The 27939-nt window shown below is 60.8% G+C and overlaps 8 protein-coding genes across 8 annotated transcripts; 3 read left to right on the forward strand and 5 right to left on the reverse strand.

Annotated features, from left to right (window-relative positions):
* Positions 1–28: 28 nt before the first annotated feature.
* HETIRDRAFT_471847 (uncharacterized protein) lies at positions 29–3546 on the forward strand (the record flags this gene model as incomplete). Its single annotated transcript, XM_009545079.1, has 4 exons — positions 29–236; positions 291–951; positions 1009–3359; positions 3425–3546. The coding sequence occupies 3 exons, from the start codon at positions 29–31 to the stop codon at positions 3338–3340; spliced, it is 3201 nt and encodes a 1066-aa protein (XP_009543374.1). The 3' UTR covers positions 3341–3359; positions 3425–3546.
* A 360-nt stretch (positions 3547–3906) lies between these two features.
* On the reverse strand, positions 3907–4098 carry HETIRDRAFT_170051 (uncharacterized protein; the record flags this gene model as incomplete). Its single annotated transcript, XM_009545080.1, has 1 exon — positions 3907–4098. The coding sequence occupies one exon, from the start codon at positions 4096–4098 to the stop codon at positions 3907–3909; it is 192 nt and encodes a 63-aa protein (XP_009543375.1).
* Positions 4099–5088: 990 nt separating this feature from the next.
* Positions 5089–8734, forward strand: HETIRDRAFT_102301 (uncharacterized protein; the record flags this gene model as incomplete). Its single annotated transcript, XM_009545081.1, has 10 exons — positions 5089–5349; positions 5407–5457; positions 5512–5592; positions 5629–5707; positions 5761–5913; positions 6196–6220; positions 6279–6396; positions 6472–6851; positions 6913–8204; positions 8256–8734. The coding sequence occupies 10 exons, from the start codon at positions 5089–5091 to the stop codon at positions 8732–8734; spliced, it is 2919 nt and encodes a 972-aa protein (XP_009543376.1).
* An 879-nt stretch (positions 8735–9613) lies between these two features.
* On the reverse strand, positions 9614–11083 carry HETIRDRAFT_311840 (uncharacterized protein; the record flags this gene model as incomplete). Its single annotated transcript, XM_009545082.1, has 6 exons — positions 9614–9700; positions 9793–9888; positions 9945–9974; positions 10046–10255; positions 10338–10811; positions 10871–11083. 6 exons carry the CDS (start codon positions 11081–11083, stop codon positions 9614–9616), a joined length of 1110 nt encoding a protein of 369 aa, XP_009543377.1.
* Positions 11084–11712: 629 nt separating this feature from the next.
* Positions 11713–18537, forward strand: HETIRDRAFT_432775 (uncharacterized protein; the record flags this gene model as incomplete). Its single annotated transcript, XM_009545083.1, has 19 exons — positions 11713–13043; positions 13112–13385; positions 13457–13641; positions 13737–14271; positions 14342–14463; positions 14523–14719; positions 14785–15110; positions 15187–15644; positions 15731–15836; positions 15891–16079; positions 16136–16309; positions 16374–16479; positions 16535–16862; positions 16924–17207; positions 17261–17464; positions 17521–17820; positions 17889–18030; positions 18105–18231; positions 18299–18537. 19 exons carry the CDS (start codon positions 11713–11715, stop codon positions 18434–18436), a joined length of 5526 nt encoding a protein of 1841 aa, XP_009543378.1. The 3' UTR covers positions 18437–18537.
* Positions 18538–18567: 30 nt separating this feature from the next.
* HETIRDRAFT_155103 (uncharacterized protein) lies at positions 18568–23400 on the reverse strand (the record flags this gene model as incomplete). The annotated part of the gene is made up of 11 exons (XM_009545084.1): positions 18568–18800; positions 18859–18885; positions 18989–19171; positions 19246–21062; positions 21138–21454; positions 21493–22122; positions 22250–22434; positions 22531–22609; positions 22688–22854; positions 23016–23104; positions 23273–23400. 11 exons carry the CDS (start codon positions 23398–23400, stop codon positions 18727–18729), a joined length of 3696 nt encoding a protein of 1231 aa, XP_009543379.1. The 3' UTR covers positions 18568–18726.
* A 192-nt stretch (positions 23401–23592) lies between these two features.
* On the reverse strand, positions 23593–25892 carry HETIRDRAFT_380789 (uncharacterized protein). Its single transcript, XM_009545085.1, has 8 exons — positions 25706–25892; positions 25045–25643; positions 24917–24968; positions 24717–24861; positions 24614–24659; positions 24387–24558; positions 23833–24299; positions 23593–23752 (listed from the first exon to the last, which is right to left on the reverse strand). The coding sequence occupies exons 1-8, from the start codon at positions 25839–25841 to the stop codon at positions 23687–23689; spliced, it is 1683 nt and encodes a 560-aa protein (XP_009543380.1). The 5' UTR covers positions 25842–25892; the 3' UTR covers positions 23593–23686.
* Positions 25893–26891: 999 nt separating this feature from the next.
* HETIRDRAFT_471860 (uncharacterized protein) lies at positions 26892–27446 on the reverse strand (the record flags this gene model as incomplete). The annotated part of the gene is made up of 3 exons (XM_009545086.1): positions 27234–27446; positions 27053–27178; positions 26892–26983 (listed from the first exon to the last, which is right to left on the reverse strand). Coding segments are annotated over exons 2-3 (153 nt in total), but the record flags the coding sequence as incomplete, so codon positions are not given.
* Positions 27447–27939: the final 493 nt, after the last annotated feature.

Genomic DNA, 27939 nt, shown 5'->3' on the forward strand with positions numbered 1-27939 from the left:
GCTATCAGAGGTATAGTCTTCATGAAGGATGATCTATACCTCATGTCTCATCCACGATGCAGACGATGGAATCCGACAGAGGATCCACTCCTGGCTCAAGCCACCTGATCCCACTACGAACTACAACACCGCTATCAAAACACGACAGGTGGGAACTGGCGAATGGTTTACCAAGGGACAGGATTTTCAAGACTGGATGAAGCTTCCAGGTTCATTCCTGTGGATTCATGGTATACGTGCGTCCACAAACCTTCGCTTATTGGAAGGTCATTGACTGGAAGTATATACAGCTGGCAACGGCAAAACCGTTATTTGGCGAGGCTATTCCGACGCTAAATTCGTTGAACCATTGCTGACGCATCTATCGCTTCACAACAGCTCTACAGCTATCGAGACTCTTCAAGCTTCAGTCGAATCCTCTGCCGCGTTGGCCTACTTCTACTTCACATTCAACGACTCCGAGAAGGTACTCTATCGAAATATGCTGCATTCGCTTGTCTATCAACTCTGCAAGCAATGTCCTCAGCCGTTGAGAGACCTCTACAACCGGAAGGACAACGGCTCCAAAGAGCCAACGGTGGAGGAGCTGCTCTATGTTTTGAAGATCACTGCTAGTTCATTCAGCCAGACTTACATCGTTCTTGACGGCCTGGACGAGTGTGGTGGCTCAGAGAGAACAGATGTACTCAAATTCTTGACTGACATACAGAGATGGAATCTGAAACCTCTTCATGTCCTTGCTGCAAGTCGGCCTGAGCAGGAAATCAAGGAAACCATGGACACTTTGCGCGGCGCTTGTCACGTCGATCTTCATGACGCAAAGTCACAGACCAATGACGATATCAAGGTGTACCTTGACAGTGTACTGCAGGACGACTGCCACCTGAATAAATGGGGACCTACGGAGAAGGCGCGAGTCAGAGACACTCTTGTCGAACGCGCAGATGGGATGTAAGTGAAGCTGATTGTCCGAATAGCATAAACATTGACGGGGAGTTCGCTATCAAGGTTTCAATGGGTGCGCTGTCAAATAGACAGCTTGCGACACTGCCATACACCGAAAGATCTCAGGAATGCTCTAGGATCACTGCCGAAGACGCTGGACGACACGTATGAACGGATACTGAGAACCATTCCAGATGAGGACCAGGAGAAGATCCATCGAATCTTGGAATTCCTCTGCTTCTCCGAACGTCCGATGCTGCTTGGAGAACTCGCCGAGGTTGTCACTGTGGCTATAGATTCCGATGGAAAGGCCCATTATGACTCTGAGAATCGCATGCGCGATTCATCGGACGTGCTCACAATATGCAGCAGTTTGGTCTCGCTTTCATCCAGTTCAGATGCCGCCGATGTTCTAAAATTTGATGTTTGGCACCCTGAATTTCTTCTCGAAACGGCCGCATCGCGAATTCTGCGACTGTCGCACTTCTCTGTAAAAGAATATCTCTCCTCTCAAAGGATTCGAACAGGTCGAGCATCGGGTTACAGTGTCGATGCAGAGCTCGCCAGAAGGTCAATTGCCATGACATGCCTCGTATACCTGATGCGATTCAACACCAACAGACTAGACGAGAAAAGGATAAAAGGAGAGAAAGATGTTGCCCTAGCTCTATATGCAGCACGGCATTGGATATCCCATTTCCCGCAGCAGAGCTGCGACACTCCTCAGCCTCTACAAGATTTGGCACAAGAGTTCTTCCATATCCCCCGGCGAGCGAATTTTCTCAATTGGATCAGGATGTATGATTTTGATGGCTACTCGCATGACGTGGATTGGCATCGTGAAGCCAACACCATCCCTGATCCTCTTTACTATTCGTGCATGGCAGGATTTGTGGATGTCTCAAGATGGTTGGTCACCAGAGGCGCCGATGTCAATGCGCGAGGAGGTTATTACGGAAACGCGCTGCAGGCGGCGTGTTACCATGGTCACGAATCCATCGTGCGACTGCTGCTGGATCGAGGTGCCGAAATCAACGCGCAAGGAGGAGAGTACGGGAACGCGCTGCAGGTGGCGTGTTACGGTGGTGACGAATCCATCGTGCGATTGCTGCTAGATCGAGGTGCCGAGATCAACGCACAAGGAGGACAGTATGGGAATGCGCTGCAGGCGGCGTGTTACAGTGGTCACGAATCTATCGTGCAACTGCTGCTGGATCGAGGTGCCGAAATCAACGCGCAAGGAGGAGAGTATGGAAACGCACTGCAGGCAGCGGTGGCGTGTTACGGTGGTCACGAATCCATCGTGCGACTGCTGCTAGATCGAGGTGCCGAGATCAACGCGCAAGGAGGACAGTATGGGAATGCGCTGCAGGCGGCGTCTTACCGTGGTCACGAATCCATCGTGCAACTGCTGCTGGATCGAGGTGCCGAAATCAACGCGCAAGGAGGAGAGTATGGGAACGCACTGCAGGCAGCGGTGGCGTGTTACGGTGGTCACGAATCCATCGTGCGACTGCTGCTAGATCGAGGTGCCGAGATCAACGCGCAAGGAGGAAGGCATGGGAATGCGCTGCAGGCAGCGGTGGCGTGTTACGGTGGTCACGAATCCATCGTGCGACTGCTGCTAGATCGAGGTGCCGACATGTACGCGCAAGGAGGCTACTATGGGAACGTGCTGCAGGCAGCGTCTTACCGTGGTCACGAATCTATCGTGCGACTGCTGCTGGATCGAGGTGCCGAAATCAACGCACAAGGAGGCTACTATGGGAACGCGCTGCAGGCGGCGTCTTCCTGCGGTCACGAATCCATCGTGCGACTGCTGCTGGGCGGAGGTGCCGACATCAACGCGCAAGGAGGCTACTATGGGAACGCGCTGCAGGCGGCGTGTTACCGTGGTCACGAATCCATCGTGCGACTGCTGCTGGATCGAGGTGCCGAAATCAACGCGCAAGGAGGACAGTATGGGAACGCGCTGCAGGCAACGGTGGCGTGTTACGGTGGTCACGAATCCATCGTGCGACTGCTGCTAGATCGAGGTGCCGAGATCAACGCGCAAGGAGGAAGGCATGGGAATGCGCTGCAGGCAGCGGTGGCGTGTTACGGTGGTCACGAATCCATCGTGCGACTGCTGCTAGATCGAGGTGCCGACATCAACGCCCATGGAGGAGCATACCGGAGTGCGCTGCGGGCAGCATTGGCCCCTCGTGGGTATCCGCCACGGAATCCTCACGTAGTGATAATCTTGTGGGATGCCGGTGCGCGACTCTACACCATGCCATCCGAGGCGCATTCGGAGGAGTACATCGCTCGGCTGCCAAAAATGGACCTGATGATGATGGATGAGCCTGCAAAAATTCTGGAGACGCGCAGCAGCAAGCGACGAAGCTGGTCCTGAATGAGGAATTGAGATCACTGTGCGTGCATTCAGACTTCTACTTCATCAAGGGATTCATTCACCGATTCGATTATTCTTTTCCAGTCCGGATCCGACGTTGTATATACATGAGAGACGGAACCTTTGTACAGTGACAGCTACAGGCTAGGCTCGGGAGTACGTACTTTGTAACAGAATGGAATGCACCGGAACACGCATACAATCACACGAAGTTGCCTTGACATTTTGACCGACAAGGTCTGTCCAAAGTGCTGATACTTCGTCACAGGCTTCCAAATCCTGGTATATGTCGCTCAGGTAGAGATGAGCACATACAGCGAGTAGCGTCACACTGGAAGTAACAAATTGACAGTGAAAGCACCGAAGAAGAATAGCACCTCTCACCGTCCATGTGATGCCAGGTCAGACATCCGCCGCTGACACGCCGATGCTACCACAGGTCTCGCACAATGATCTTTCTCTCTCGCGTCCTGCTGGTGGAGCATAGAGAAAAACTGAGAGAAGTGAGCTAGGTAGAAACCAAACGTCAGCATACATTGAACCAGATTGCCTAGACAGCCGGCTGTTCAGAGCGCATCTAGTAGTACCTTGTCCTCACAATTTCCACAGCTGCCATCGCTCGTGCACGATGTCTTCATATCAGGAAGCCTGCAAAGGCACATGATACACCCCGTCAAGGACGCGTATCTGTGTCTGGAATAAGAGGCAAGGATAAACAGTTGATCATTTGCGAATGCGCATGCAGGAATCGGAGGCATACCGTACTTGGTGGCTTCTCCGTGTCTGAGTCGAGAAAGGAGCGCATCGAATGTAATGAGAACATGGGTTCAAAAAAACCTACATAGACGACGACGAGGCCTGTGTCGAGTTCTTCCTGGAGAGATCATCGACTGTTCATTGAGTCGAAGGCGCACAAGCACGCCCACATTGGCGCGTATCCCGCTCCCTGACTCCGTTCTCCATCCAAGTTCTTAATCGACTGACTCGTCCACATCGCACAGGCTCTCGCTCAAACGGCGTCGGTGATATATATCACCCATGCGTCTCGGTCATGTCTTGCACACGCCTCCCACGTACGCACATTGTCGTAGAATCCAGGCTGAACGCAACGACGCTCCGACGCGTCCACTCCACACTCGCCGCTGCATGACACACCCTGCCAGCATGACCTCTCCGCCCTTCTGCCTCTCCCGCCTCCACGATCACTTCCTCGACTTTGTACAATGCCACCCTGCCCTCCCAGCACTGCTCGCCTGGGTCTGGTCATAGATTAGTGCATTCCGCGGCCTGTCCGTGATCGTGGCCGTCTTGAACCATGCGCGCTTTATCCTTGACCTTGACGTCCATCCGTTTGCAGCTACCCATGTGCGTACATATATTGTCTTCTGAATCGCTGCTGTGCTTCCTTCCTTCCCTGCCTTTTCTGCGCCGTCCCCTCCTGTCCCTTCCTAGTGCCTCGATGCCCCGTCTGCCTGACGCAAGCTCAAAGCACCAAAACTGCACATGTCCACATAGCTGCCCATGTACCGCACTATCGTCTGCGACACGAGCATCTCGAATGTTTCCATGTCTCAATCTGGAATAAATTAGTAGTATTTGGGCTTCGAATAAGTATGGCATGATGACGAAAATCTTCTATTGGTACCCAATCACCAGACTTTCGAAGAAGTTCTCGAGCGCTCACCAGCGCTCACTCCTCGTGGCTGTTGTCCTAAATCTGGTTATCCTCCTCCCCCACTTTGTCGGACATGGCAAATCCGTGTCCTGCATTGCAATTCCAGGAGATCTGGTCATCGGCGATCACGAGATATAACCAAGACACTAAACGCGACTATCTTGAACGTGGGCTGGAGGCAGATTCCCCCGATGCCCTCTTTGTCATCCTCGACAAGGAGCTGAACCGATTCAAGGAGTATCGGAAGAGGGGGGGAAGAGTACGGCATGTGATACGGTCAGTACTGGAACTGGTGAATATATCATCAGGTGCGATCGGAGATAGTCTCGCGACAGTAAGCACCATGTATGCTAAAACTCCCGAGACGGATACCTGACTCTGACGATATCAGGCATGTCCGCCAGCGAAAGCAGTTTCTATTGCTGTTTGGGTATTGCTCAAGGTATGTGTCCAGGTGTTCATCTGAGCACAAAAGTCAACGTCGTTATTGATCTAGGCTGCGAAAGACGTCAGTGGACACTATGACATGATTATCGACATGTTTGAGAAGCTCAAGGGCTTTATGGGATGTTTGGATGTTTATGTCTAACATGAGATCACTGACAATCTGAAGAGAATCATTGTCGGCATCCTCGCCCAGGTGCTCGTGGTGCTTGGAGTAGCCACCAAGTGGATGAAGCAAAGTCGTCTTGGTAAGAGCTCATATTGCTTAGCCGAGGACGTGGCTAATGGGGCAACTTGGTAGTCCAATACTGGAAGGTCCTGTTCGGGAATAACACCGAAGTGTCGGATGCGATGGGCGCACTGCGGATCCTATCCAGCCAGGAGGTTCCGATGGTCACTGCAGTGATATTAGCGACGACAACTACAACCTCACAGAATATACAGGCGTCAGAAGGTATGTTCCTTGCAGGTAGTGATCGTGTACTGTGCTTCATATATACCATCAATGTAGACGGCGCGCTCCGAGAAAGGATCGCTCGTGGCTGAAGCCTCCTGATCCGACCACAAACTACAATACAGCTATAGAAGCCCGACAGGTCGGAACCGGCGCCTGGTTCATACAAAGCCAAGATTTTGTGGACTGGACGACGACATCAGGGTCATTCTTGTGGATACGAGGAATACGTGCGCCCAAAGGCTCGTCTCTTGCAATGATTACTTACGAACACCCCTGCAGCTGGCAATGGTAAAACGATCATCTGGTAAGGCTATCCCAAGGCAGAAGTTTCGGACATCACTGATGAAATTGCCATACGACAGCTCGACCGTCATCGAAGCTCTCAAACGTCAATCCAATTCCTCCGTCGCATTGGCCTACTTCTACTTCAACTTCAACAATTCAGATAAACTGATCTATCGGTACATGCTCCATTCACTCGTCTTCCAACTCCTGGGACGATGTCCTGGCCCATTGGGAGAACTCTACGAACGGACCAACAACGGCTTTTAACAGCCAACAGTGAACGAGCTCCTCAATGTGCTCAAGAAGACCGTTGTCCTCTCCAGCCATACATACATCGTTCTTGATGGACTGGATGAGTGCTTTGGATCAGATCGGACGAACGTGCTCGAATTTTTGGCCGAAATTCAGAGCTGGAATCTGCAATCTCTTCACGTCCTAGCTGCAAGTCGGCCTGAGCAGGAAATTCAAGAGAAAATGGACTCATTTCCCAGGGCTCGTCATGTTGATCTTCAAGGCGCAACGTCGGGTATTGGCCAAGATGTTGAGCTGTTCATCGCGGCTCAACTAGAGAAGGATTCCCATTTGAAGAAATGGGAACTAAAAGAGAAAAATTTGATCAGACATACTCTTATCACACATGCAGGTGGCATGTAAGTCAATCTACAGCTGCGTGGCACAAAATGGAACACTGATGGCGAGTTTTGCACAAAGGTTCCAGTGGGTGCGCTGTCAACTGGATAGTTTGCGACACTGCTTCACAGTCAATGATCTTGAGGCGACTTTAGAAAATCTGCCGAAAACGCTGGACGAGACCTATGAACGCTTACTGTTGAACATTCCAGATGACTGCCAAGAGAAAATCTATCGAATCTTGCAATTCATCTGTTTCTCAAAACGTCCGATGCTTCTTGGTGAACTTGCTGAGGTCGTCACGGTGGCGATGGATTCCGAAGGAAATGCGCGTTACAACTCTAGAAATCGCATGCGCGATCCGTCGGATGCGCCCACCATATGTGGCAGTTTGATCTCTGCCATTCCCGACAATTTTGACTATTTCAACTATCGCGGCGACCAGTGGAAACCTGAATCTTCTTTCAACACACTTGCAGCCCGATTCATCCTGTTCTCGCACTTCTCTGTTAGAGAATACCCGATGTCTAAACGGGTTCGCACAGGCGAAGCATCGAGCTACAGTGTGAATGCGGAGTTGGCCAACGAGTCAATTGTCATGACATGTCTCGCGTATCTCATGCGATTCGACACAGACGGGTTAGATGGGACACGGATGAGAGAAGAAAATGATGCTGCCTTGGCACTATATGCGGCACATCATTGGGTCTTCCATTTCCAGAAGCGGAGACCAGATGTCCACCAGCCTCTACAGCCTCTAGCTCGAGAGTTCTATCATGTTGACCGGCAAAAATCCCTTCTGAATTGGGTCAGGATATACGATCTAGACAAACCCTATGATTCCCCAGATTGGCATCGTGCAGTCAAAACTATCCCTCACCCTCTGTACTATTCATGCAGCGCAGGGTTTCTAGACGTATCAGAATGGTTATTGATCGAAGGTGCTGAGGTCAACGCTCAAGGAGGTTTGTATGGGAATGCACTGCAGGCGGCTTCATACCGTGGTCATGAAGCCCTTGTGCGACTGCTACTGGATCGAGGTGCCGGGGTCAACACGCAAGGGGGACACTACGGGAATGCACTACAGGCGGCGTCTCTCATTGGTCACGAATCGATCGTACAACTGCTGCTAGATCGCCGTGCAGATGTCAATGCGCAAGGAGGAGAGTGCGGAAACGCACTACAAGCCGCGAGTTCTCAAGGCCACGAAGTCATTGTACGACTGTTGCTGGGTCGAGGTGCTGAGGTCCATGCACAGGGAGGAAAGTATGGGAACGCACTGCAGACTGCGTCGTGCGGAGAAGACTATAGGATGCGGCGCCCAGTCGCTAACGATGGCCATAAAGCCATCGTTCAACTGCTGCTGGATCAAGGTGCTAGAGTCGATGAACAAGGAGGAAGATATTAGACTGCTCTACAAGCAGCATCACATCGTGGTAACGAAGCAATCGTTCAAGTGCTGCTGGATCGAGGTGCCGAGGTGAATCGATGGGCCGGTAATGCATTGCGGATAGCGTGTCTTGGCGGTCATGAAGCCCTCATGCGACTGCTGCTGGACCGAGGTGCTGAGATCAACGCGCAAGGAGGACGGCATGGAAATGCACTGCAGGCAGCGTGTCTCAGTGGTCACAAAGCTATTGTGCGAATACTGCTAGATCGAGGCGCGGAAGTCAATGCGCAAGGAGGAACGTATAAAAGCGCGTTGTGGGCAGCGTTGGCTCCCGATGAACGATGCCATCGCTTTACAGACCACAAGCCGAGTAAAGAGGTCACGAGGGTCCTGTGCCAGGCCTTACACCATGCCGTCCGAGGCACATTCAGAGGAGTACATCTATCGGCTGCCACCGGAAACGGATCCGAGGACGTTCAGAAGGGATGTGGCGACTCTAAAACCGCGCAGTAGCAGGCGACGAAGCTGGTCTGGAAAGGGGGATCAAGGACACTGTGGGCCCAAGAGTAATATTTTTCACGCATCTTGGGATTTCGTGCTGTAGATACACAGGGATGGCAGTATGGACGCTCTGCGAACGATGTTAAAGGGCACATACTAAAAGCTTGCAATGACCTTGCAATAGACTGTTCCGGCAAGGGGTCATGAGCATCCGTTGTGCAGCCGCGTGAGGTCAATGCACAATCTAACAAGGCGATTCACAAGCGGCCCGAGTGTTGATGAAGCGCGTAGAAGCGGTCTAGATCGAGGGATGGGCAGCGAAGTTAGCGGGCATCTGAAAAAGTAAATAATGTACATGGCACGTTGATTGAGTCCCCGCAGCCGCGAGCTGCTTGTGGGGAACGGACAAGGTTTCGCCCTGGACAGTAGAGTAGGTCAAGAGAACCATCCAAGCGGTCAGCATATACATCGCGAGCGCCAGGATTAGAATCGTCACATACTGAGGGTCGACGTCGACCGCTGGGTGGTCGAGCAGCTTCCTCAAGAAGAGTGGGCCGGAGCCCAAGTGCATTCTCTGGGGCACTTGGTAGGCGCGTCGGCGCGAAAGGTGCCCGCACATCCGACGAAGCGATGCGGGCTATTGCTGGGGGTATTTACAGGCCTGTACAGATACTGGTAGTTCGTTGTTCACAAAGGGAGAATCTTCGATGAACTGATTATGGCGGGCGATGAGCGCTTCGGCACACGTTCCTGAGGCTTCGACGGCGCAGGTAAATAAGCAGGCGGGCTCTGTCCTGCAACAAGTAGTATACAAACCAAGCGTCGATAGAGTGGAGCGATAATACAGTCAGCACTATACACCGAGCGCTACCCACTCCTCTTTTTTAGCAGTCAACTATCAGCAGCAGCAGCAGGCATGTCCCGCGCGAACGTCGCCGCGACGAGCAGCGGGAACACGAGCGTCGCGTCCGCATATACCTGTGCGAAGACGGCGGCACGACGGTAATGACGGTCAGGACTAGGAGCGCGGGAGAGGCGGGAGAGCGGGAGAGGCGGGGGCGGGGACGTACCTTGACGGACTCGGAGCCGGCTCTGATTTTTCCCCAGGAGACGGCCTCGTCGGGGCGCGCGCCCGAGTCGGAGCCGTCGAATTCCTGGCCTGTGTTCTGCGCGGCGGGGTTGGTAAGCGAGGTGGGAGAGGGGGGGGGGGCGGGGGACGTACGATGTAGACGGCGTAGTCTGCGCCGTTGCGCTAGCGATGACGAAAGTAATTAATTAGCGAGTGATCGCACGAGTGTGTATGCATAGAGGGAGGGCACGCACGATGAGCATGGCGTTGGCGATCTGGTGCTTGCAGACGCCGCCGCCGAGGATGATCATGCCCGCCTTGCGCGCGCGGCGGGCCTGCTCGTTGAGCGCGCGGATGTCGTGCACGATGTCGAGCACGAGCCCGGGGCGCTTGAACGCGTGGAAGTAGAGCATGTCGCCGATGGAGCCGTCCGTGAGCGCGGGACAGTACACGGGGATGTCGTTCTGGCACACACAACGGACGTCAATCGCGCGCTCGCTCGGGGGTGTGAGGTGCAGAGGGCGAGGAAGGCGGCGGGGGATTCACTTTGTACGCCCAGTAGTAGATCGAGCGCTCGTCGTCGATCTCCTTGCCCAGGCGGCGGATGAACGCGCTGGGCGACCAGACCTGGCCCGACGCGGTCTGCTCGGCGAGCATGGCGTCGAGGATGGGCATGAGCCAGTCCTCGAACTTGCAGTAGTTGTCGTTGGGCACGACGAGGTTCCCGATGCGGTTCATGCCGCGCTTGCGGAGGTCCGCGCCGTCGAGGTGGAAGTCGGCGAGGTAGGTCGGGCCGAGGCACTTGATGAAGTCCTCCTCGATGCCGCCGGCGGTGGTGACGAGGCAGGCGACGTGTTTGTGCTTGACGAGGTGCAGGATGATCTCGCGCAGGCCGGAGGAGACGAGGTTGGAGGTGTAGCCGAGGAAGATGGCGCAGCGGGTGTCGGCGCGGACGCGCGGGTCGAGGAATTCTTCCGGCTCGTCCTCGGCGACGGGGTCGTCGGAGAGGCGCCATTTGCGCTGTGCCGTGCCAATCTGAATGATGGACGCGGGAGAGAGGGGTGTGTGTGGGTGCTCACCATGTTGTTCACGACATGGATGGCCTTGCCAAGGTGGTTCGCCTGGAAGCCGATGCGCTCGTAGGAAGCTAGAAATTCTTGCAGAGAGAGCTGCCTGTCGAAGTTTGGGCCCTCGACGGAGACGGCGTCGTCGGGGACGGGGTCAGAGGGCTTGAGGACGGCGGCGGAGGCGGCGGAGGGGACGGAGGAGGAGGCGGAGGCGTTGGCGGCCATGAGCGGAGAGCAGAAGGAGAAATGCGATTATCTAAGCGTGGCCATCGCCGGCGTCGTTGCTCCTTGCTCGACGTCGTCCACAGCCCGCTCCATCCCCCGTCCGTGCTCGCTCACCGACACCGTCCATGGCGGCCGCAAACGACGACCTCGCCGCACAAGACACACCACGACCACCCCCCGTCGCCGCACCGCACGATAGTCGCACGCCCTCGAATGGTCCCGCGGTGACGAGTCCCGTCGACACCGACAACGAGCCGGCCCCAGACATCAAAAGCACGCTCCGCACACAGCGCAACGGGCACGCTGGAGGGGAGGAACGCGCAGAGGCGGAGGAAGAGGCAGGAGCAGAGGCAACAGCGACGAAAGACGGTCCTCGCTCGGCGCCTGCACGCGCGCCCGTTCAGCACGTCGACCTCCCCGCTGAGCAAGAGCCAGAGCCCGCCGTGGATGCCGTCCCTGCTCACGACGACGCGAGCCCACGGCATCAGGATAACACGGCGACGGCGTCTGCGCCCGCGCACGACGAAGCCGCCCTGCCCAGTGGCCCTGCGCCCACGGAAGCAACCCCGGACGCCCAGGTGATCACGGTCCACAACCGGCCGTCGCTGTCAGAGACGGTGAGCTCGCCGATGCCCCCGACGCCGCCAGCCAAGAACTCGCTCCAGGACCCGCCCCCGCGCAGAGACAGCCTCAACTACCGCGCCCACCATCCCCCGTCCTCCCGCCTCTCGTCCACCGACGCCTCCTCGTCCTCGCGCACGATCGACACCCGCACCGCGTTCTCCCCGTCCATGTCCACCGCGTCCCTCCACACCGTCACCTCGCCGACCTCCCACAAACGCTCCATGACCATCTCCAAGGGCAACTCCGTCTCCACCGTGCTCATCACCTCCGCCCTCGACACCATCGCCGCCTCCCGCGAGGCCAAGCGCTCCGCCCCGCTCAGGGAGAGCGTCCACATCGCTCTCGAGATGGTCCGCGCAGGCATGGGCGGCGACCGCCCCCGCGAGATCTTCGAGCCCCTCCGCCTCGCCTGCGAGACTCGCAACGAAAAGCTCATGGTCGCCAGCCTCGACTGCATCTCCAAACTCATCTCCTACTCTTTCTTCGTCGAGGCCAACCCCCCCGAACACGCGTCCCTCCCATCCCCGCCCCCCTCCCCGGGCCCGGGCGCCCGCCACTCCACCTCGAGCGCATCGCAAAGCAATCTCTCCCCGCCCTCGCTCGTCGACCTCGTCGTCCACACCATCACCACCTGTCACACCGAGACCACGGCCGACTCGGTCTCGCTCCAGGTCGTCAAGGCCCTCCTCGCCCTCGTCCTCTCCTCCACCATCCTCGTCCACCAGTCCTCGCTCCTCAAGGCCGTCCGCACCGTCTACAATGTCTTCCTCATGTCCACCGACCCCGTCAACCAGACCGTCGCCCAGGGCGGCCTCACCCAGATGGTCCACCACATCTTCTCGCGCTGCACAGTCGCCCCGCCCGCCGCCGCAGAGTCCACCGCGTCGCTCGCGTCCAAGGCCGAAGAGTCCCCGTCCGCAAAGCGCGACTCGTTCGCGCCGTCGACGCCGGGCACCGAGCCGCCGCCGCTGCCGTCCCAGGACGAAGCGCCCTCGGCAGAAGACATCTCCCTCGAGATCCCCCTGCCTCTCTCGCCGCCGGTAGCCGCCCACGACGACTCGCCCGTCCTCGAGCTGCCCCCGACGAACGGCATTCAGCACGACTTGGACAGGCCGGGTACTCCTCACGCGTGGGTTTCCCCCGCACAGTCCCGCTTGTGTTCCTTTTTGACTGACCCGCACGTCAGCGAGCCCACTCTCCGCCCCAGCACCCCAGGCCGGGCGCATTATGCTGCCCCGGCACACGCGATGACGATCAACGACCTTTTCCTCAAGGACGCCTTCCTTGTCTTCCGGTCTATGTGCAAGCTCACAATGAAGCCCCTCAACACGGAAAGGTTCGCTCTCCTCTCCTCACACCATATCATCCTATACTGAGCCCCGCGCTCGCGCGCCCCGCCCACAGCGAGCGCGACCTCAAATCGCACGCGATGCGCTCCAAGCTTCTTTCCCTGCACATGGTGCTCGTCATCCTCAACGCGCACATGGACGTCTTCGTATCCCCGTCGTCGCTCATCCACTCGAGCTCGTCCCACGAGGCGACACCGTTCGTGCAGATGGCGAACCAGTACCTGTGCCTCAGCCTCAGCAGGAACGCCGTCAGCCCCGTCCCGCAGGTGTTCGAGATCAGCGTCGAGATCTTCTGGCGCGTGATCACGGGCCTCCGGACGAAGCTCAAGGTGCGCGCGAGCGCGTCGCGATTCCGGTCTTCGCTGACCACCTGTTTTTTGTTTTCCTACCGCGTGTGCAGAAAGAGATCGAGGTCCTGTTCCACGAGATCTTCTTCCCGATCCTTGAAATGAAGACGTCGACGCTGAAGCAGAAGGCCGTCATCTTGGGTATGCTGTCACGCCTTTGCCACGATCCGCAGGCGCTCGTCGAGATTTATCTCAACTATGATTGCGACAGCCAAGCCGCGGACAACATCTACGAGCAGTGAGCATGCCCCGCCTCCTCTCTTTTCCTCTGTTTCCTTTCTGTCTTTTTTTGTGTGTGCGGCTCGCTGAACACCCTGACCGCCACGCGCGCAGCCTCATGAACATCATCACCAAGATCGGCACCAACACGCTCCCGTCCGCCGCACAGCAGAAGCCGAGCGACCCCGCGAGCCCCGCGCTGACGCCCACGAGCAAGGCGCACGGGTCCGGCATCCCGCCCTCACTCGCGACGTCCGCCGTGTCCGTCTCGGGCTCGCTCGACACGTCCGCGCTCGGTCACTCGGAGCAGCAGCTCCGCCGCCAGAGCCTAGAGTGCCTCGCCGCCGTGCTGCGCTCGCTCGTCGCGTGGGGCACCGCGGCCGGCAAGGGCGCGAGCGACGCCGCGCCCGACTCGGCCTTGGCCTCAGCAGCGGGGCGCGCTAGCGTGGGCGAGGACGGGCGCCCCGAGGGTTTGACGCCCGACGCGTCGCAGTCGCTGGACCGGCTCCCGATCGGGGGGCCGAGCGCGGAGGCGACGAGGCAGTCGACGCCTGATATCCACGACGACCCGGGCCGGTTTGAGAGCGCGAAGCAGAAGAAGACGACGTTGTTGGAGGGCGTCAAGAAGTTCAACTTTAAGCCAAAGCGGGTGCGTGTCTCTCTCGGCCGCGAGTGCACCACAGTAGCACTAGGAGGGCTGACCGATGGGCGGGTGTTAGGGCATCCAATTTTTACTCGAGACGGGGTTCATACCGAGTAAGGCGCCGCAGGATGTCGCGCGGTTCTTGTTGCAGACCGATGGGCTGAGCAAGTCGATGATCGGGGAGTACCTCGGCGAAGGGTGCGCGTTTTTCACTTACTCCGTTTGCTGTGCGCGCGCGGTTGCTCATCGGGTTGCAGGGACGAGGAGAACATCGCGACCATGCACGCGTTCGTCGACATGCTCGACCTGCGGAACATGCCCTTCGTCGACGCGCTGCGCGTCTACCTGCAGGCGTTCCGCCTGCCCGGAGAGGCGCAGAAGATCGACCGGTTCATGCTCAAGTTCGCCGAGCGCTATATCGAGGGCAACGCGAACACGCCGTTCGCGAACGCCGGTGCGTGTCCCGCGCGCTGCTCATCCGCGCGCGTCTGACGAGCCGCGGCTCCGTTTCCGTTCCAGACACCGCCTACGTGCTCTCGTACTCGGTCATCCTGCTCAACACGGACGCGCACAACCCGCAGGTGAAGAAGCGCATGACGCGCGCCGACTTCGTGAAGAACAATCGCGGGATCAACGAGGGCGCGGACCTCCCCGAGGAGCTGCTGTCCGTTATCTTTGACGATATCGTGAACAACGAGATTAGGATGAAGGATGAGGTGGACGCGAGTCTCGTCGCGTCGCTCGCGCCGGGTGCGGGGCTGGCGAGCGCGCTCGCCACGGTCGGGCGGGACTTGCAGAGGGAGGCGTATATGCTACAATCGAACGGCATGGCGAACAAGACCGAGGTGCGTGCTCACCACTCGATATATGCGTCGTGATGGCGGCAGCGGGGTCGGGTTTGCTCACGTGTCGGCTATCCAGGCACTGTTCAGGACGATGATGCGGTCCCAGCGCAAGGGCTCGCGGAGCGGCGAGCAGTTCTTCAGCGCGTCGCACTTCGTGCACGTCCGGCCCATGTTCGAGGTCGCGTGGATCCCGTTCCTCGCGGGGATCTCGGGCCCGCTGCAGGAGACGGACGACCTGGAGGTCGTGGAGCTCTGCCTCGACGGTTTTCGGAACGCGATCCGGATCGTGTGCTTCTTCGACCTCGAGCTGGAGCGCAACGCGTTCGTGACGACGCTCGGGAAGTTCACGTTTCTGAACAACCTCGGGGAGATGAAGACGAAGAACATGGAGGCGATCAAGACGCTGCTCGACGTCGCGGTCACGGAGGGCAATAACCTCAAGGGCTCGTGGCGCGAGGTGCTCTCGTGCGTGAGCCAGCTGGAGCATATGCAGCTGATCAGCAGCGGCGTCGACGTCCCGGACGCGCGCAAAGGGTACGTCGCGCGGGCTCAGACCGTCTTTGCGTGGACGCGCGTCGACTGGTTGACTTTTTATTCATTTCTCTTATTGCGGTTTCTAGGCGCACGCGGAAGCTGCCCAACGAGGAGCTGGCGAACGAGAGCCGGTCGACGCACATCACCGTCGCGGCGGATATGGTGTTCTCGCTGAGCCATTACCTTTCCGGGGTGCGTCGCGCCCGCCGGGCCCTGCTATATGCGTGTGCTGACCTCTGCGCGCAGACGGCCATCGTAGACTTTGTCCAGGCCCTGTGCGACGTGTCGTGGGAGGAGATCCAGTCCTCGGGACTGTCGCAGCACCCGCGGCTGTTCAGCCTGCAGAAGCTGGTCGAGATCTCGTACTACAATATGAGCCGCATCCGATTGGAGTGGTCGAACCTGTGGGATATCCTTGGCGAGCACTTTAACCAGGCGAGTGGCTGTGTGTGGATATATGCGCGACGGGGGCTGACTTTGGCGGCGGGCAGGTGTGCTGCCACAGTAATCCGCACGTCGGCTTCTTTGCGCTGGACGCGCTGCGGCAGCTGGCGATGCGCTTCTTGGAGAAGGAGGAGCTGCCGCACTTCAAGTTCCAAAAGGACTTTCTCAAGCCGTTCGAGTACACCATGATCCACAACGCGAACCCTGACATCCGAGACATGGTGCGTGTTTCTCCATCCTCCCGTGCCTATACTTCTGTTCCTGGATGAACTATCCGTGCTCCAGGTGCTGCAATGCTTGCAGCAGATGATCCAGGCCCGCGTGCAGAACATGAGGTCAGGCTGGCGAACGATGTTCGGCGTCTTCTCGGCCGCATCCAAGGTCCTGACGGGTACGTGCTCGAGCCCTCGTCCGATCCTCCTGTCGCCGATTGAACGTCTGCGCAGAGCGGATCACGAGCTCCGCGTTCGAGATCGTCACGCGGCTGAACAAGGAGCACTTCCCGGCGATCGTGCGCTACGGCTCGTTCGCGGACCTGACGGTGTGCATCACCGATTTTTGCAAGGTCAGCAAGTACCAGAAGATCAGCCTGCTCGCGATCGCGATGCTGCGCGGGGTGATCCCCATCATGTTGAGCACGCCCGAGTGCGGCTTGAATGCATCCGGGACGCCGAACGCCACCGTCGATGACCCGATGATCAAATACTGGTTCCCCGTTTTGTTCAGCTTTTACGACGTGATCATGAACGGCGAGGATCTGGAGGTTCGGCGATTGTGAGTGCGCTCGGCGTCGTCTGTGGCCGTCGTGGCTGACATGTTCGCGCCGCGCGCGCAGAGCGCTGGACTCTCTGTTTAGCACGTTGAAGAAGTACGGGGCGACGTTCCCCGTCGACTTTTGGGACACGGTCTGCCAGGAGCTGCTCTTCCCGATCTTCGCCGTGTTGAAGTCGAGTCAAGACCTGTCGCGGTTCAGCACTCAGGAGGACATGAGCGTTTGGCTGTCGACGACCATGATCCAGGCGCTGCGCGATCTGATAGACCTTTACACGTTCTACTTTGAGATATTGGAGCGCTTCTTGGATGGCCTCCTCGACTTGCTCTGCGTCTGCATCTGTCAAGGTTCGTTTCGCGTGTGGATGTGCTTGCGTCGCGACGCTCATCGCGGCTGTTAGAAAACGACACGCTCGCGCGCATCGGCACGTCCTGCCTGCAGCAGTTGCTGGAGAGCAATGTCAGGAAACTGAGCCCGGCACGCTGGGAGCGCGTGGCGACCACGTTCGTGAAGCTATTCAGGACGACGACGCCCCATCAGTTGTTTGACGAGAGCCTCCGCGTCGAGATCCACAACGCGTCTCCGGAGCCTCAGGACTCGGCAGGTATGCACTGCTCGGCCATCCTGCCCTCACCTGTGGGTTCTGATGTTTGCAAGTAGATACGGATGGGCAGGCCATCCTCCCTGCTCCACTGTCGCCGTCGACGCACGATAGCCAGAAGATCAACGCCAAGACGAACCTGAACGACCGGCGCCGGATCTTCAAGCAGATCATCGTCAAATGCGTGCTGCAGCTGCTCCTGATCGAGACCACGAACGACCTGCTGCGGAACGACGAGGTGTACAACACGATCCCGCCGGAGCACCTACTGCGGCTCATGGGCGTCCTCGACCATAGCTACCAGTTCGCGCGGCTGTTCAACGAGGACAAGGAGCTGCGGACCGGGCTCTGGAAAGTCGGTCAGTGTTCCGCTCGCGTTTTTGACGGCGCCCGTTCCTCATCTTCACAACCCGTCCGTGCGCCGTAGGTTTCATGAAGCACCTGCCGAACCTGCTGAAGCAGGAGTCGAGCAGCGCGTCGACGCTCGTGCACGTGCTGCTACGGATGTACTATGACCCGCGAGCCGAGCACCAAGCGGCGAGGCCGCAGGTCGCGGAGCGACTCTTACCGTGAGTGCATCGTCTCGCGCACAATGCATCGGTTCAGGGCGCGTGCTCACCTCTTCTCTCTCTCTCTCTCGCAGGCTCGGGCTCGGGGTGCTGCAAGACTACAGCAAGCTGCGCTCGGACACGCAGGCGAAAAACATCGCGGCCTGGACGCCCGTCATCGGCGAGATCCTGCGCGGGTTCTGTCGCTTCGACGACAAGGCGGTGAGTAGTCGGGGGCTGGCTAGCTGGGGACCGCCTCGCTGACCTCCTTTTCCTCCGCACGCTACAGTTCACGCGATACCTGCCCGCGATCTACCCGCTCGCAGCGGACCTGATCGCGCGCGACACGTCGCCCGAGATCCGCGAGGGCCTGCGGGACTACTTCGTGCGGGTCGGGTACGCGCAGGGCATCATAGAGCCGTCATGACCCCGGGTGTCTCCCATGCTGTCTTTTTGTTCCCTACGGTACCATTGTATGACTTTTCAACTTAATTATAGCCTTCTTTCTTCTTCGGACGCACAGTCTATAAAAAAATCCCAGCGGCCTGTTTAGTTTTTGGATCCGGAACGGGACGACGTGCATTGAGAGCGGACGGGGACGGAGAAAGTAAGACAGGAACAAAAAACAAAAAAAGGGATAAGGAAAGACGAGCGAGGTGAGAGCGAACGAAAGGAGAGTATCACGAAAAATAGTAAAACGTCCGTAAAAGAAGACTACTATTGGTATCCACCGTACCCTCCGGGAAAGCCGGGATAGCCCCACCCCGTCGGCTGCGCGGTAAGCTGCGCGGCTAGAGGAAGAAACCACCATCAGCGAACGGCCCACAGCAACAGCGCGACACGACTCACGCGCCGGCCGAAGGGCATCGTACTTGTCTGAGCAGCGAAAAGGGAAAAAAAGGGAAGGTGAAAGGGATATCAGCCTCGCACGCGGAGACGGCCTGCCCAAACCGGAAAAGAACACAGAACGACCGCTCACCGGAAGACTGCGGCGCGGCGTCGTTCGCGAACGTGCCGGCCTTCATCTGCGCGAAGATATTCGCGGGCGACGTGTCCTTCCCCTGCTGCTGCTGCTGCTGCTGCTGCTGGGGCAGACCAGTGTGCATCCCGCCACCATTAAACGACGGCGGCTGGCCGAAGCCGGTGTTGAAGCCCGTAGGCGCTGCAGACGTCGTCAGCTCACTCGCCAAAGAAAAAAACGCACGCCCATATAGTGAAAAGAGAAACGGCACGCACAAGGCTGCATCTGCCCAAACGAGTTGCTGCTCTGGAAAGACGGCAGCGGAGGCACAGGCGGCGGCGGCGGCGGCGCACCACCGCCGCCATACCCGCCGAACCCAGTGGGCTGGGACATCAGCGGGCCTGACATCTGGAAGCCCGTCTGCTGCGGGAGCATCGGCTGCGCGCCGAAGCCCGTGGGCTGCGCCGAGAGGAACGACGGCTGCTGGAACTGGAGCGGCTGCTGCTGCTGGAACGGCGATTGCTGCTGCTGCTGGAACGGCGACGCCTGCGCGCCGCGCGTGGGCACGAACCCTCCAAAGCCGGTCGTCGTCGGGATGAGCGGCTGCAACAGCGTCTGGTTCGCCGGCACAGGCGCGTACGGCCCGCGGGGCCCGCTCGCGCCGACGCCGCCGCCGACTGACGGCGCGCGCGGCGGCGGAAGCAGCCCCGTCTGCTGCGCGTGCAGGTGCTGCCCGAGCGGAACGGGCGAGCTGCCCATGCCCATGCCCTGCGCGTAGCCCCCTGGCGGCGGGGACACGATCGACGGGGACGGCGCGGCGCTGGCGCTGGCGTTGAAGCCGGCGGAGGTGCCGAGGCTGACGGCGGGCGGGCTCCGCACGCGGAGCTGGCTGAGGCGCGCGAGCTGGTCGAAGATGTCGGATTCTGTCGTCTTGGCGAGGTTCCCGCCGCTCGTGGGCTGCGGCTGTAGCGCTGCGGCGGGCGGGGACGAGACGCGCGCCGCGACTGGGGCGGGCGCTGGCGGGGCTGGCGGAGCTGGCGGGGCCGAGGGCGCGCGGGGCTCGAGGACAGGCGGAGTCGGCGTCGGCGTTGCGGCGGGCTTCGTCGAGCTAGGGCGCGGCGTCCACGCGTCGTCGTCGAACCCGCTCGGCGGGGGCGGCGCTGGCGACTGCACGGATGCGGTCGCGGGCACGAGCACAGACGCGGGGGCGGGCGAGGGCGCGGCGGAGCCCGCTGCGCTGGATACCTGCGGGGTGGACGAGCGCTGAATCTGGTCGGAGGCGGTGGCGATGGCGCCGAGCTCGACGGACGCGAGCGGGCCGCTCTTGCTCGGCGGGGGGCGGCCGCGGCGCGTGCTCTTGAGCGCGCCGCCCGGGCCGGCGGTGAAGAGCTTCGGCGGGGACGCGACGGGGCGCTTGGACTCCTCCACCTGCAGCTGGCGCGCGAGCTCCTCGTCACGGCGGAGCTGCTCGGCGTCGCCCGCGCCGGCGCCGGAGCCAGCGGATGGGAGCGGAGGCGCGCGGGCGGCGATGGCCTTGCGCACGCGGATGATGTCGCCCTCGCGGAGGCCGAGGGAGCGCATGGTGCTCTCGGTGATATCGGGCAGGATCTGCGCGTCCATCTTGTCGCGCTCGAACGCGGACGCGTAGCGCGTGCAGTCGTCGACGTCGCACCCCGCGTTGAGGAAGAACTCGAACCAGTCGATCGTCGGCTTCTTCGGCGCCGGCGCGGCGGACGGGGGCGCGGTCGCGGAGCGCGGGGGGACCTTGAGCGACGAGCGGCGGTGCGCGAGCGGCTCGTCGTCGTCGTCCGACGCGCGGCGCTGCGGCTGCGGGCGGCCGGTGACGCGCTCGACGAAGCGCATGTCCTCGACGGACATCTTCTCGGACGGCACCTCGATCACGACGCCGTTGACCTTGTGCAGGCGGATCTTGCCGTTCGCGAAGCCGAGGAAGGCGGCCTCGACGCGGAACTGGCCCGAGCGGTCGTGCCACACGCGCGTCTTCTCCGATGGCGGGGGGCCGCGCTTGTCGATCGAGCTGCGCGGGGACTGGTCCGTGGACGCGCGGGGCTTGGACGACGAGGAGGAGGACCTGGCGCGCAACGCGGGCGTGGGCGCGGGCATCAGAACACGGCTCGCGTGGAGCAGGAGAACGGACGGGACTCACGACGGTCGAGGCGAAGGCGACGGCGACGGCGACGGCGTCTCCCGCTTGCGCACGTCCGCTTCTGCGCGCTCCTTCGCCTTCTGCTCTGCCTCGCGCGCGTCCCTCTCTTTGCGTTTCCGGTCGACCTCAGCGGCGGCGGCGGCGGCGGCCTTGGCGCGCTGCTCCTGCTCGATCTTCTTCCGCTCCTTCTGCGCGCGCTCGGCACTGGCCCGCGCCTCCGCCTCCTGCGCCGCCGAATCGTCCGCCTCCTCCACCTCGTCCTCCTCAGCCGCAGCGACTGCAAGAGGCGCCGGCGCCGGCGCGCCCGACCCAGACGGCTGCAATGAATCACACGCGCAACGGTCCCGATCAGCACCGCCGGCCCCGCACAGCCAGACGCGCCACGCACCTCGACATACGACGCGGGCACGACGCCCTCCTCCCCCTTCGCATTCCGGCACTTCCACCACTCGTCCCCGTCCCGCTCGACGATCCACAGCGCCTCGCCCTCCGCGACGCTCATCTCGTCGTCCCCCTGCGCCGCGAAATCGTACAGCGCCACCGCCGCCTCGCCCGCGTGCGCGCCGGCAGCGTCGGGGTCCGAGTCGCCCTCCTCGCCCTCCTCGCCCTCGCCCTCGTCGTCCTCCGCGGCGCCGTCCTCCTCGTCCCCGTCCTCGCGCGGCGGTATGATCGCCGGGCCCTGCTCCGAAAAATGCACCGACGCGCCCTTCTTCCCCGCGCCCGGCCCCGCGCCCACGCCGTCCCCCACGCCCGACCCAGAGCTGGACCCGGACTCGGCGGCAGCGGAGGCAGCAGCGGCAAGCGCGCGCGACGCGTCGAGCTTCGCTGCGATCGCCTCTGCCGCGTCCTTCGAGCCCGCGTGGAAGTGCAGGCTCGCGGGCGCCGTGCTGCCGCCGCCGGAGCTGCCGATCTCGATCAGGATGTGTTTGGCCTTGTCGATCTTGGCCGAGGCGACGTCTGCCATCTGCCATTTCTGCACGGGCGTCTGTGGGCGCGCGCGTAGGCGCGGGGACAAGAGCGGGAAGGGAGCGGTGTCAGAACGGGCGGGGGCGGATGTGGACGGGCGAGGGCAAGATGGGAGGGAGGAGCAGGTGGCGAGGAAACGGGCGCACCTTGTCGCTCTCGCTCGCAAAGAACACGGCGCCGTTACCGACGCCGAGGGTACCCTTCTTCTTCTTCCCCTTCCTGTCGACCTCCGAGACGGACCAGGTCTGTATCGGGTCGGACGCGGCGGGAGCGGCGGCGCGCGCCTTTGTGGAGGAGGCGACGAGGTCGGCGGGGTCGGCGTAGGTGCTTACTGGGCGGGCGGGGCGCGGTGGCTGTGTGTGGGACGTGGGAGATGCGAAGAGAGGGGGGTGAGAGGGGGTGCGGTGGGGATGGGAAGAGAAGAGACTTGCCGAATCGGGGACGACGATGTTGGCGAGTATCGGTGCGGCGGCGACGGGTACTGCCTCTTCCGCCTCTTCCGTGCTCTAAAGCACCAGGAATCAGACTACGTCAGCGTCCGAAGTCTACCCCGGCGCAGCGTATCCGACTCGAGCTCGACGCACCTCCTCGACGTAGTTGGCGGGGACGTAGCCCGCGCCGTCTTTCCCGCGGGCCTGGACGAGCAGCCAGCCGTCCTGCGCGGGGCCGAAGGTGTGCAGGAGGTCGTCTTCGGCGACTGTGAGCTCGCCCGGGGCGACGGCGTCGTAGGCGTATTGGGCTTTCACGGTCGCTGTGGGTTCGGCCTGTCGCCGGGCGTGCGTGCGCAGGCAAGCGTTGGAGTGGTGAGGACGAGGACGAGAGGCGGGATGGGCGGATGTGGTGGGTGGGAGGCGACGAGGGGAGAGGTGTTAGTGGGGGTGCGGGATGTGGAGAGGGAGGGAGGGAGAGGACGTGCCTGGTCGACGTAGGCGGAGGGGACGAGGCCTGCGGGCTGCTCCTCGGCATCTGGCGAGTCGGCCCTGGGGCGCACCTTCCACCAGCTGCGCGCACGGCGTCAGGCGGGGCCGCGATGCGTAGCAGACGACCCAGCCGAGATGGCGATAGTGCGATATGGCCCACGACGAGCAGCGAGCGAGCGAGGACGGGCGAGAGGACAAAAGTCTGAGTAGACGCAGAGTGCAAGAGAGAGGAAGAGGCCGGGCACGCACTCGTCGTCCGTGCGCTCGACGAGGAGCAGCAGCTGGTCCTCGCGGATGGCGATCTCGTCGTCGGACTGGGGCGCGTAGTCGTAGGACGCCCTGAGCACGGCGAGGTAGTGCTGTGCGTCTGTGCTCATGCGTGGATGTTGTGCGAGCGGTGGTATGATAGAAACAACGGTGGTGGCGAGGGAGGTGGAGAGGGCAGGGCTGGTGGAGGTGGACGACGAGCGGTGCTGACGCTGGCGGCGTCTGCCGCGCGGGCGGACTCGGCTCCTTCCGCAAGCACGCGCAGTCGCTCGATACTTCCACGGCACACGGCACACAGCACTCGAGCAAACAGAAACACCCTGTCTATCGCAAGCGTACATGCACAAGAACCCCGACACGACCCCACCTCTATAAATCCCACCGACGCCCACCCGCCTACTCCCTAAAGAACTCCTTCAACGTCTTCGCAAAAATCGCGACGCCCTTCCTCATGTCCTCCGGCTGCACACAACGCCCCCAGCAACGCACCCCGCATTAGATGAATAAAATCAAATCGAAAAACAACAAAAGCGCGCACGCACCTCCGCACTGCTAAAGCTCATCCGCATGTGTCCCTCCACATCCGGATCCGTCGGCGCGTCCTCCTGGTCCGCAGCAAAGAACCACCCGGGCGCAGTCAACACCCCCGCCTCCGCAAGCGCAGTCCACAACCGCATCTCCTGCGTCGTCTCCTCACCGTCATCCTCGTCGCCGCCGCCGCGCCGCCGCGCGAGGCCGGCAAAGTGCAGCTTCACCCACACGAACATCCCCGCCGCGGGCGGGACGAAGCTAAACAGCGGCTTACGCACCGCGCCGCCGCCCGCCTTCTCCCCGAACGACAGCAGCGCCCGCCCCCGCGCGGGCGCAGGGGCCTTGGGGTACGCGGTGTACACCGCGCGCCCGTGCCACGCGCCCTGCGCACGCGTGCCCGGCGCCTGCACGAGCTCGAACTCCTCCGCGAGCAGATCGACAAACAGGTCCCGCCGGAGCTGATACTGCATGCGCAGCCCTGCGCCTCGTCAGCGCGCGCTCGAAACGCAATAAAACAGAGAGGGCGCAAGACGCGCGGTGGGGCGGGGCGGGGTGTGGGGCGTACCTCGCAGCCAGCGGATGTAGCCTTCGTATTTCCATGTGGAGAGCAGCTTCGTGACGAGGGCCTGGCCGAGCCCGCATGGCGACTGCGTCGACGTTTCGCCCTGGCGCTCGAGGCGCTCCGCGAACATGGGGTTGCAGGTGAACCACCCGAGTCGTACGCCGGGCGCGATCGTCTGCGGGGCACGCATCACCGTCAACACGGGCGCGCGCGGAGCGTGGAGCACGCACCTTGGAGAACGTGTCGAGGCGTATGACGCGCCCTTGGTAGTCGACCCTGCCCAAACGCACAGGTTAGCAGCGGGCCGCGACGCGCGGCGGGTGTGCGACGCACCGCAGGTAGCTCGGCGCGAGGCTGTCGATGAAGTGCGACACCTCGTCCTGCGCGGACGCCTCAGGCGCGGCCTTGCGGTCCGCCTTGGGCACGTACTCGTCGACCTGCAGGAAGAAATACGGGTCGTCCTCGACGATGACGACGTCTGCGCCACGCGATCAGCCGCGCGCCGCCGGCGATAAGCATCGAATGTGGCGCACCGAACTCCACGCAGATGTCGTAGATCTGCTTCTTGCGCGCGAGCTGCATCGTCTGTGCGGGCGGCGGGGGTGAGCGGACGTGGGGGAAGCGCGGGTGAGTGAGAGAGAGAGCGCGCGGGCGCACGTACCGCGCCACAGGGGTTCTGGCCGACGGGGACGGTGTACATGACGTGCGGGCGGCGGCCCCTGCTCACATCCCACCCCTCCAGCAGCTCCCTCAAACTATCCGCACGCATGCCCTCCCCGTCCATCGCAACAGGCAACACGCCCACACCCACAGGGCCCGCACTCGCCAGCGCAGACGGATACGTCCACTCCTCCGCGATAATCGTGTCCCCGGGATTACACAGCGTCATCACGCAGCGCGACCAGCCGTCGGTGTTGCCCGTGTGCACGAGCGTCGCGAAGCCCGCGTGTGCGGGGCGGAAGACGCGCGCGGAGAAGGCCTGCACGAAGGCCTGCAGCGCGGGCATGCCCGTCGCGGGGCCGTACTGCAGCGCCGTCGCGAGGTTCAGCCCGCCGTCGCCCGCGCGCGGGGCCTTGGGCACGGCGATGCGCGCAGTGCGCTCCGCGCGCGGCGCGCTGCCGAGGAGGCGCCAGAGCCACGCGAGGGGCGACGGAGACGGAGACGGAGAGGGCGGCGGCGGCGGCGCGAGGGCGAACGAGTCGGCGACGAGGGCGTCGCCGCCGACGGCCGCGAAGGGGAAGTAGTCCGGGCTCGGGAGTCCTGTGCGTGCGTGCGGCTGTGATGGGCGAGGGCGTCGACGCACGCGGAGGGCGGGTACGTACCGCCAGCGAACGCTATCATGTGCTCTCGCCCCATGTACTTCTGCAGGCCCTTGAGCGGCGACATCTTGCGGGCCTTGGCGAGGTCGGAGAGGTGGTGCGACAGGTCGACCGCGTCGTGTGTTTTCTCTGCGTCCATCGTGTGCGGCGGCTGCGTCGGTGGAGAGCGATGATGATGGGAATGAAGCAGAGAGGGGCGACGAGGGTGCGACCTTGTGCCATTGATAAGAGCATGACTATGCAGCAGTAGTAAGCGACGCGGTTGGGAATTGAGAACCAAGTTTGGCCCCGGCCAGCGCCGTTCCGCTCGACGATGGTTCCGATAGCAGTGCTGCTGACTGGCTCGTACACGCTGCGCAAGTATAGCCAGGGATCATTCCCGCACACACGTAGCCCGGCCGGACTGAGCAGAGCAGTGGTAGAGACCTGCGGTGGCTGGTGCTGAACACGGCAGGTCGCATTGAGAAGAGATTCGACGCGTGATGGCGACACTGTGAACGAAGAACACGAATGGATCAGTGAAGAGCGATCTCGTTCGCCTCGCCGATACGAGAACAGATCATGGCAAGCCGGCACGGTCGCCGCGCGGCACCAAACCCGCAGCCGGGGTGAAGCTGAACGCTGCGTTGCGGCGCGACATGGCAAACAGAGAACGTGTTGAGCGCTCTGGTGCACGGAGCAGAGGGTATAGTCTAAGACGGACATCGCGCCATCGGTCACTTGGATGATGCATGCCCCATAACGTTACAAGGACGACAGCCTTCTTTCTGCCATGATATCTCTACTTAGTCAATGCAAACGCTAATCGAGACGTTAGGGGACGGCATAAGTGCAAGCTATTTGAGCTTTCCAGTTCCCGATTGTGACAACTCTTCCTGTAGCCACAAGGCCTTGATATCGATGCTAAATCCTCGGAGTCGGAGCGAAAGAAGTCGTGGCATGCGCAAAGTCAAACCCAGACACTCAATTGGGGTCGCCTCGCACTAGCGCGCCCCTCGACTCACGCCCCTGGGGAGCGATGATCGATAAGACGTTGAGGCGCGAGGCCCGTCGGGACGAGCAGATCGGGTGACGAAATTCGCGCTGAAATGCTCGAGCGCATACGGGAGCGCCGAGATCTGGAGCTGGAGAAGCCCGCGCAACGAAGCCCTCACGAGAGCAGGGATCTGCCCGCCAGCGCGCCAAACATATATGAAAATGAAAATGCCATTCTGACGATCTTCCAGGAACAAGAAGTTCGGGCGAGAACAGCTGCATAGCTCCGGATGTACTAGCCCACACCTGTAGAGTTGTCGAACCGCGATATTCAGAGCAATGTTCAAGAGGACCAAGAGATCGAGCACAGCGTACCTCGACATGAGAGACCTGCGTTGATCACGCCGGGAAGGCTCCCCTCTTACACACAACGCCATGCATCGAGCGCTCGTTACGCGGCTTCTTGTCGGGTTGGAAGACGACGTCAAAGAAGATGCGACTCTGCGGTGTAGATGTGTGAATTCGCATGACCAGCGGGAAATGTGAGTTCACGAACCTGCTGAGAAGCCGTCGAGGAACCTTACAAGAAGCGCGATATGCCAGTGTCCGAGGCGTGGCGATGCGCTAAGAGGCATGAAGGAGCCCGCAGCGGCCCCAACGCCTTGACGGGAGGTCAAAAATCTCCACGGCGACGGCGACGTGAATGCAGGTGATGCTCACAAGGTGGCCAGGGGCGGGCGATGTGGAGGGGGAAAGGGGAAACAGACCCAAAGATTTTGAGAAACCGGAGCGTTGCCTTTTAAAAAGGGCCCAAGGGTCCGGATCGGAGTGTACAGTGCGGCCCCGGGGCCGGCCAGAGCAGCCTCAATGGACTACAAATTCGGCTTGAACCTCGGCGACAGAGGGCGGGATCAGAAACTAGAAAACGCAGTGCGCTTTAGCGGACCTGGCACACAGAAGGCGGTCCACTTCGGGGTTGGAAGGGCGAGACAGTAAGCCAGCTCGCAGGGGATATCCAGAGATGGCTATATCTGGTCCGTTGCGAAAGAGGTCATTCTTCGTGATTTGAGACCTTGGTGGTTACCAAAGGGTGGTTGTCCCCTCTACGATTTCTCCGACATTCACGAGGAAGGTCAAGATCGATAAGAGAGTGGAGAAGCAAGAGCCTCGCAAACGGCTCAAGGTGAAGGGCGGAGAGGAGGATTGCGCTGCGGACGCTCGAAGTGGCGGCTGTGGCGGTGGCGTGGCGCGTCGGCGGGGAA

This window comes from Heterobasidion irregulare, assembly GCF_000320585.1.
Source record: "Heterobasidion irregulare TC 32-1 unplaced genomic scaffold scaffold_03, whole genome shotgun sequence".
Classification (NCBI taxonomy): domain Eukaryota; kingdom Fungi; phylum Basidiomycota; class Agaricomycetes; order Russulales; family Bondarzewiaceae; genus Heterobasidion; species Heterobasidion irregulare.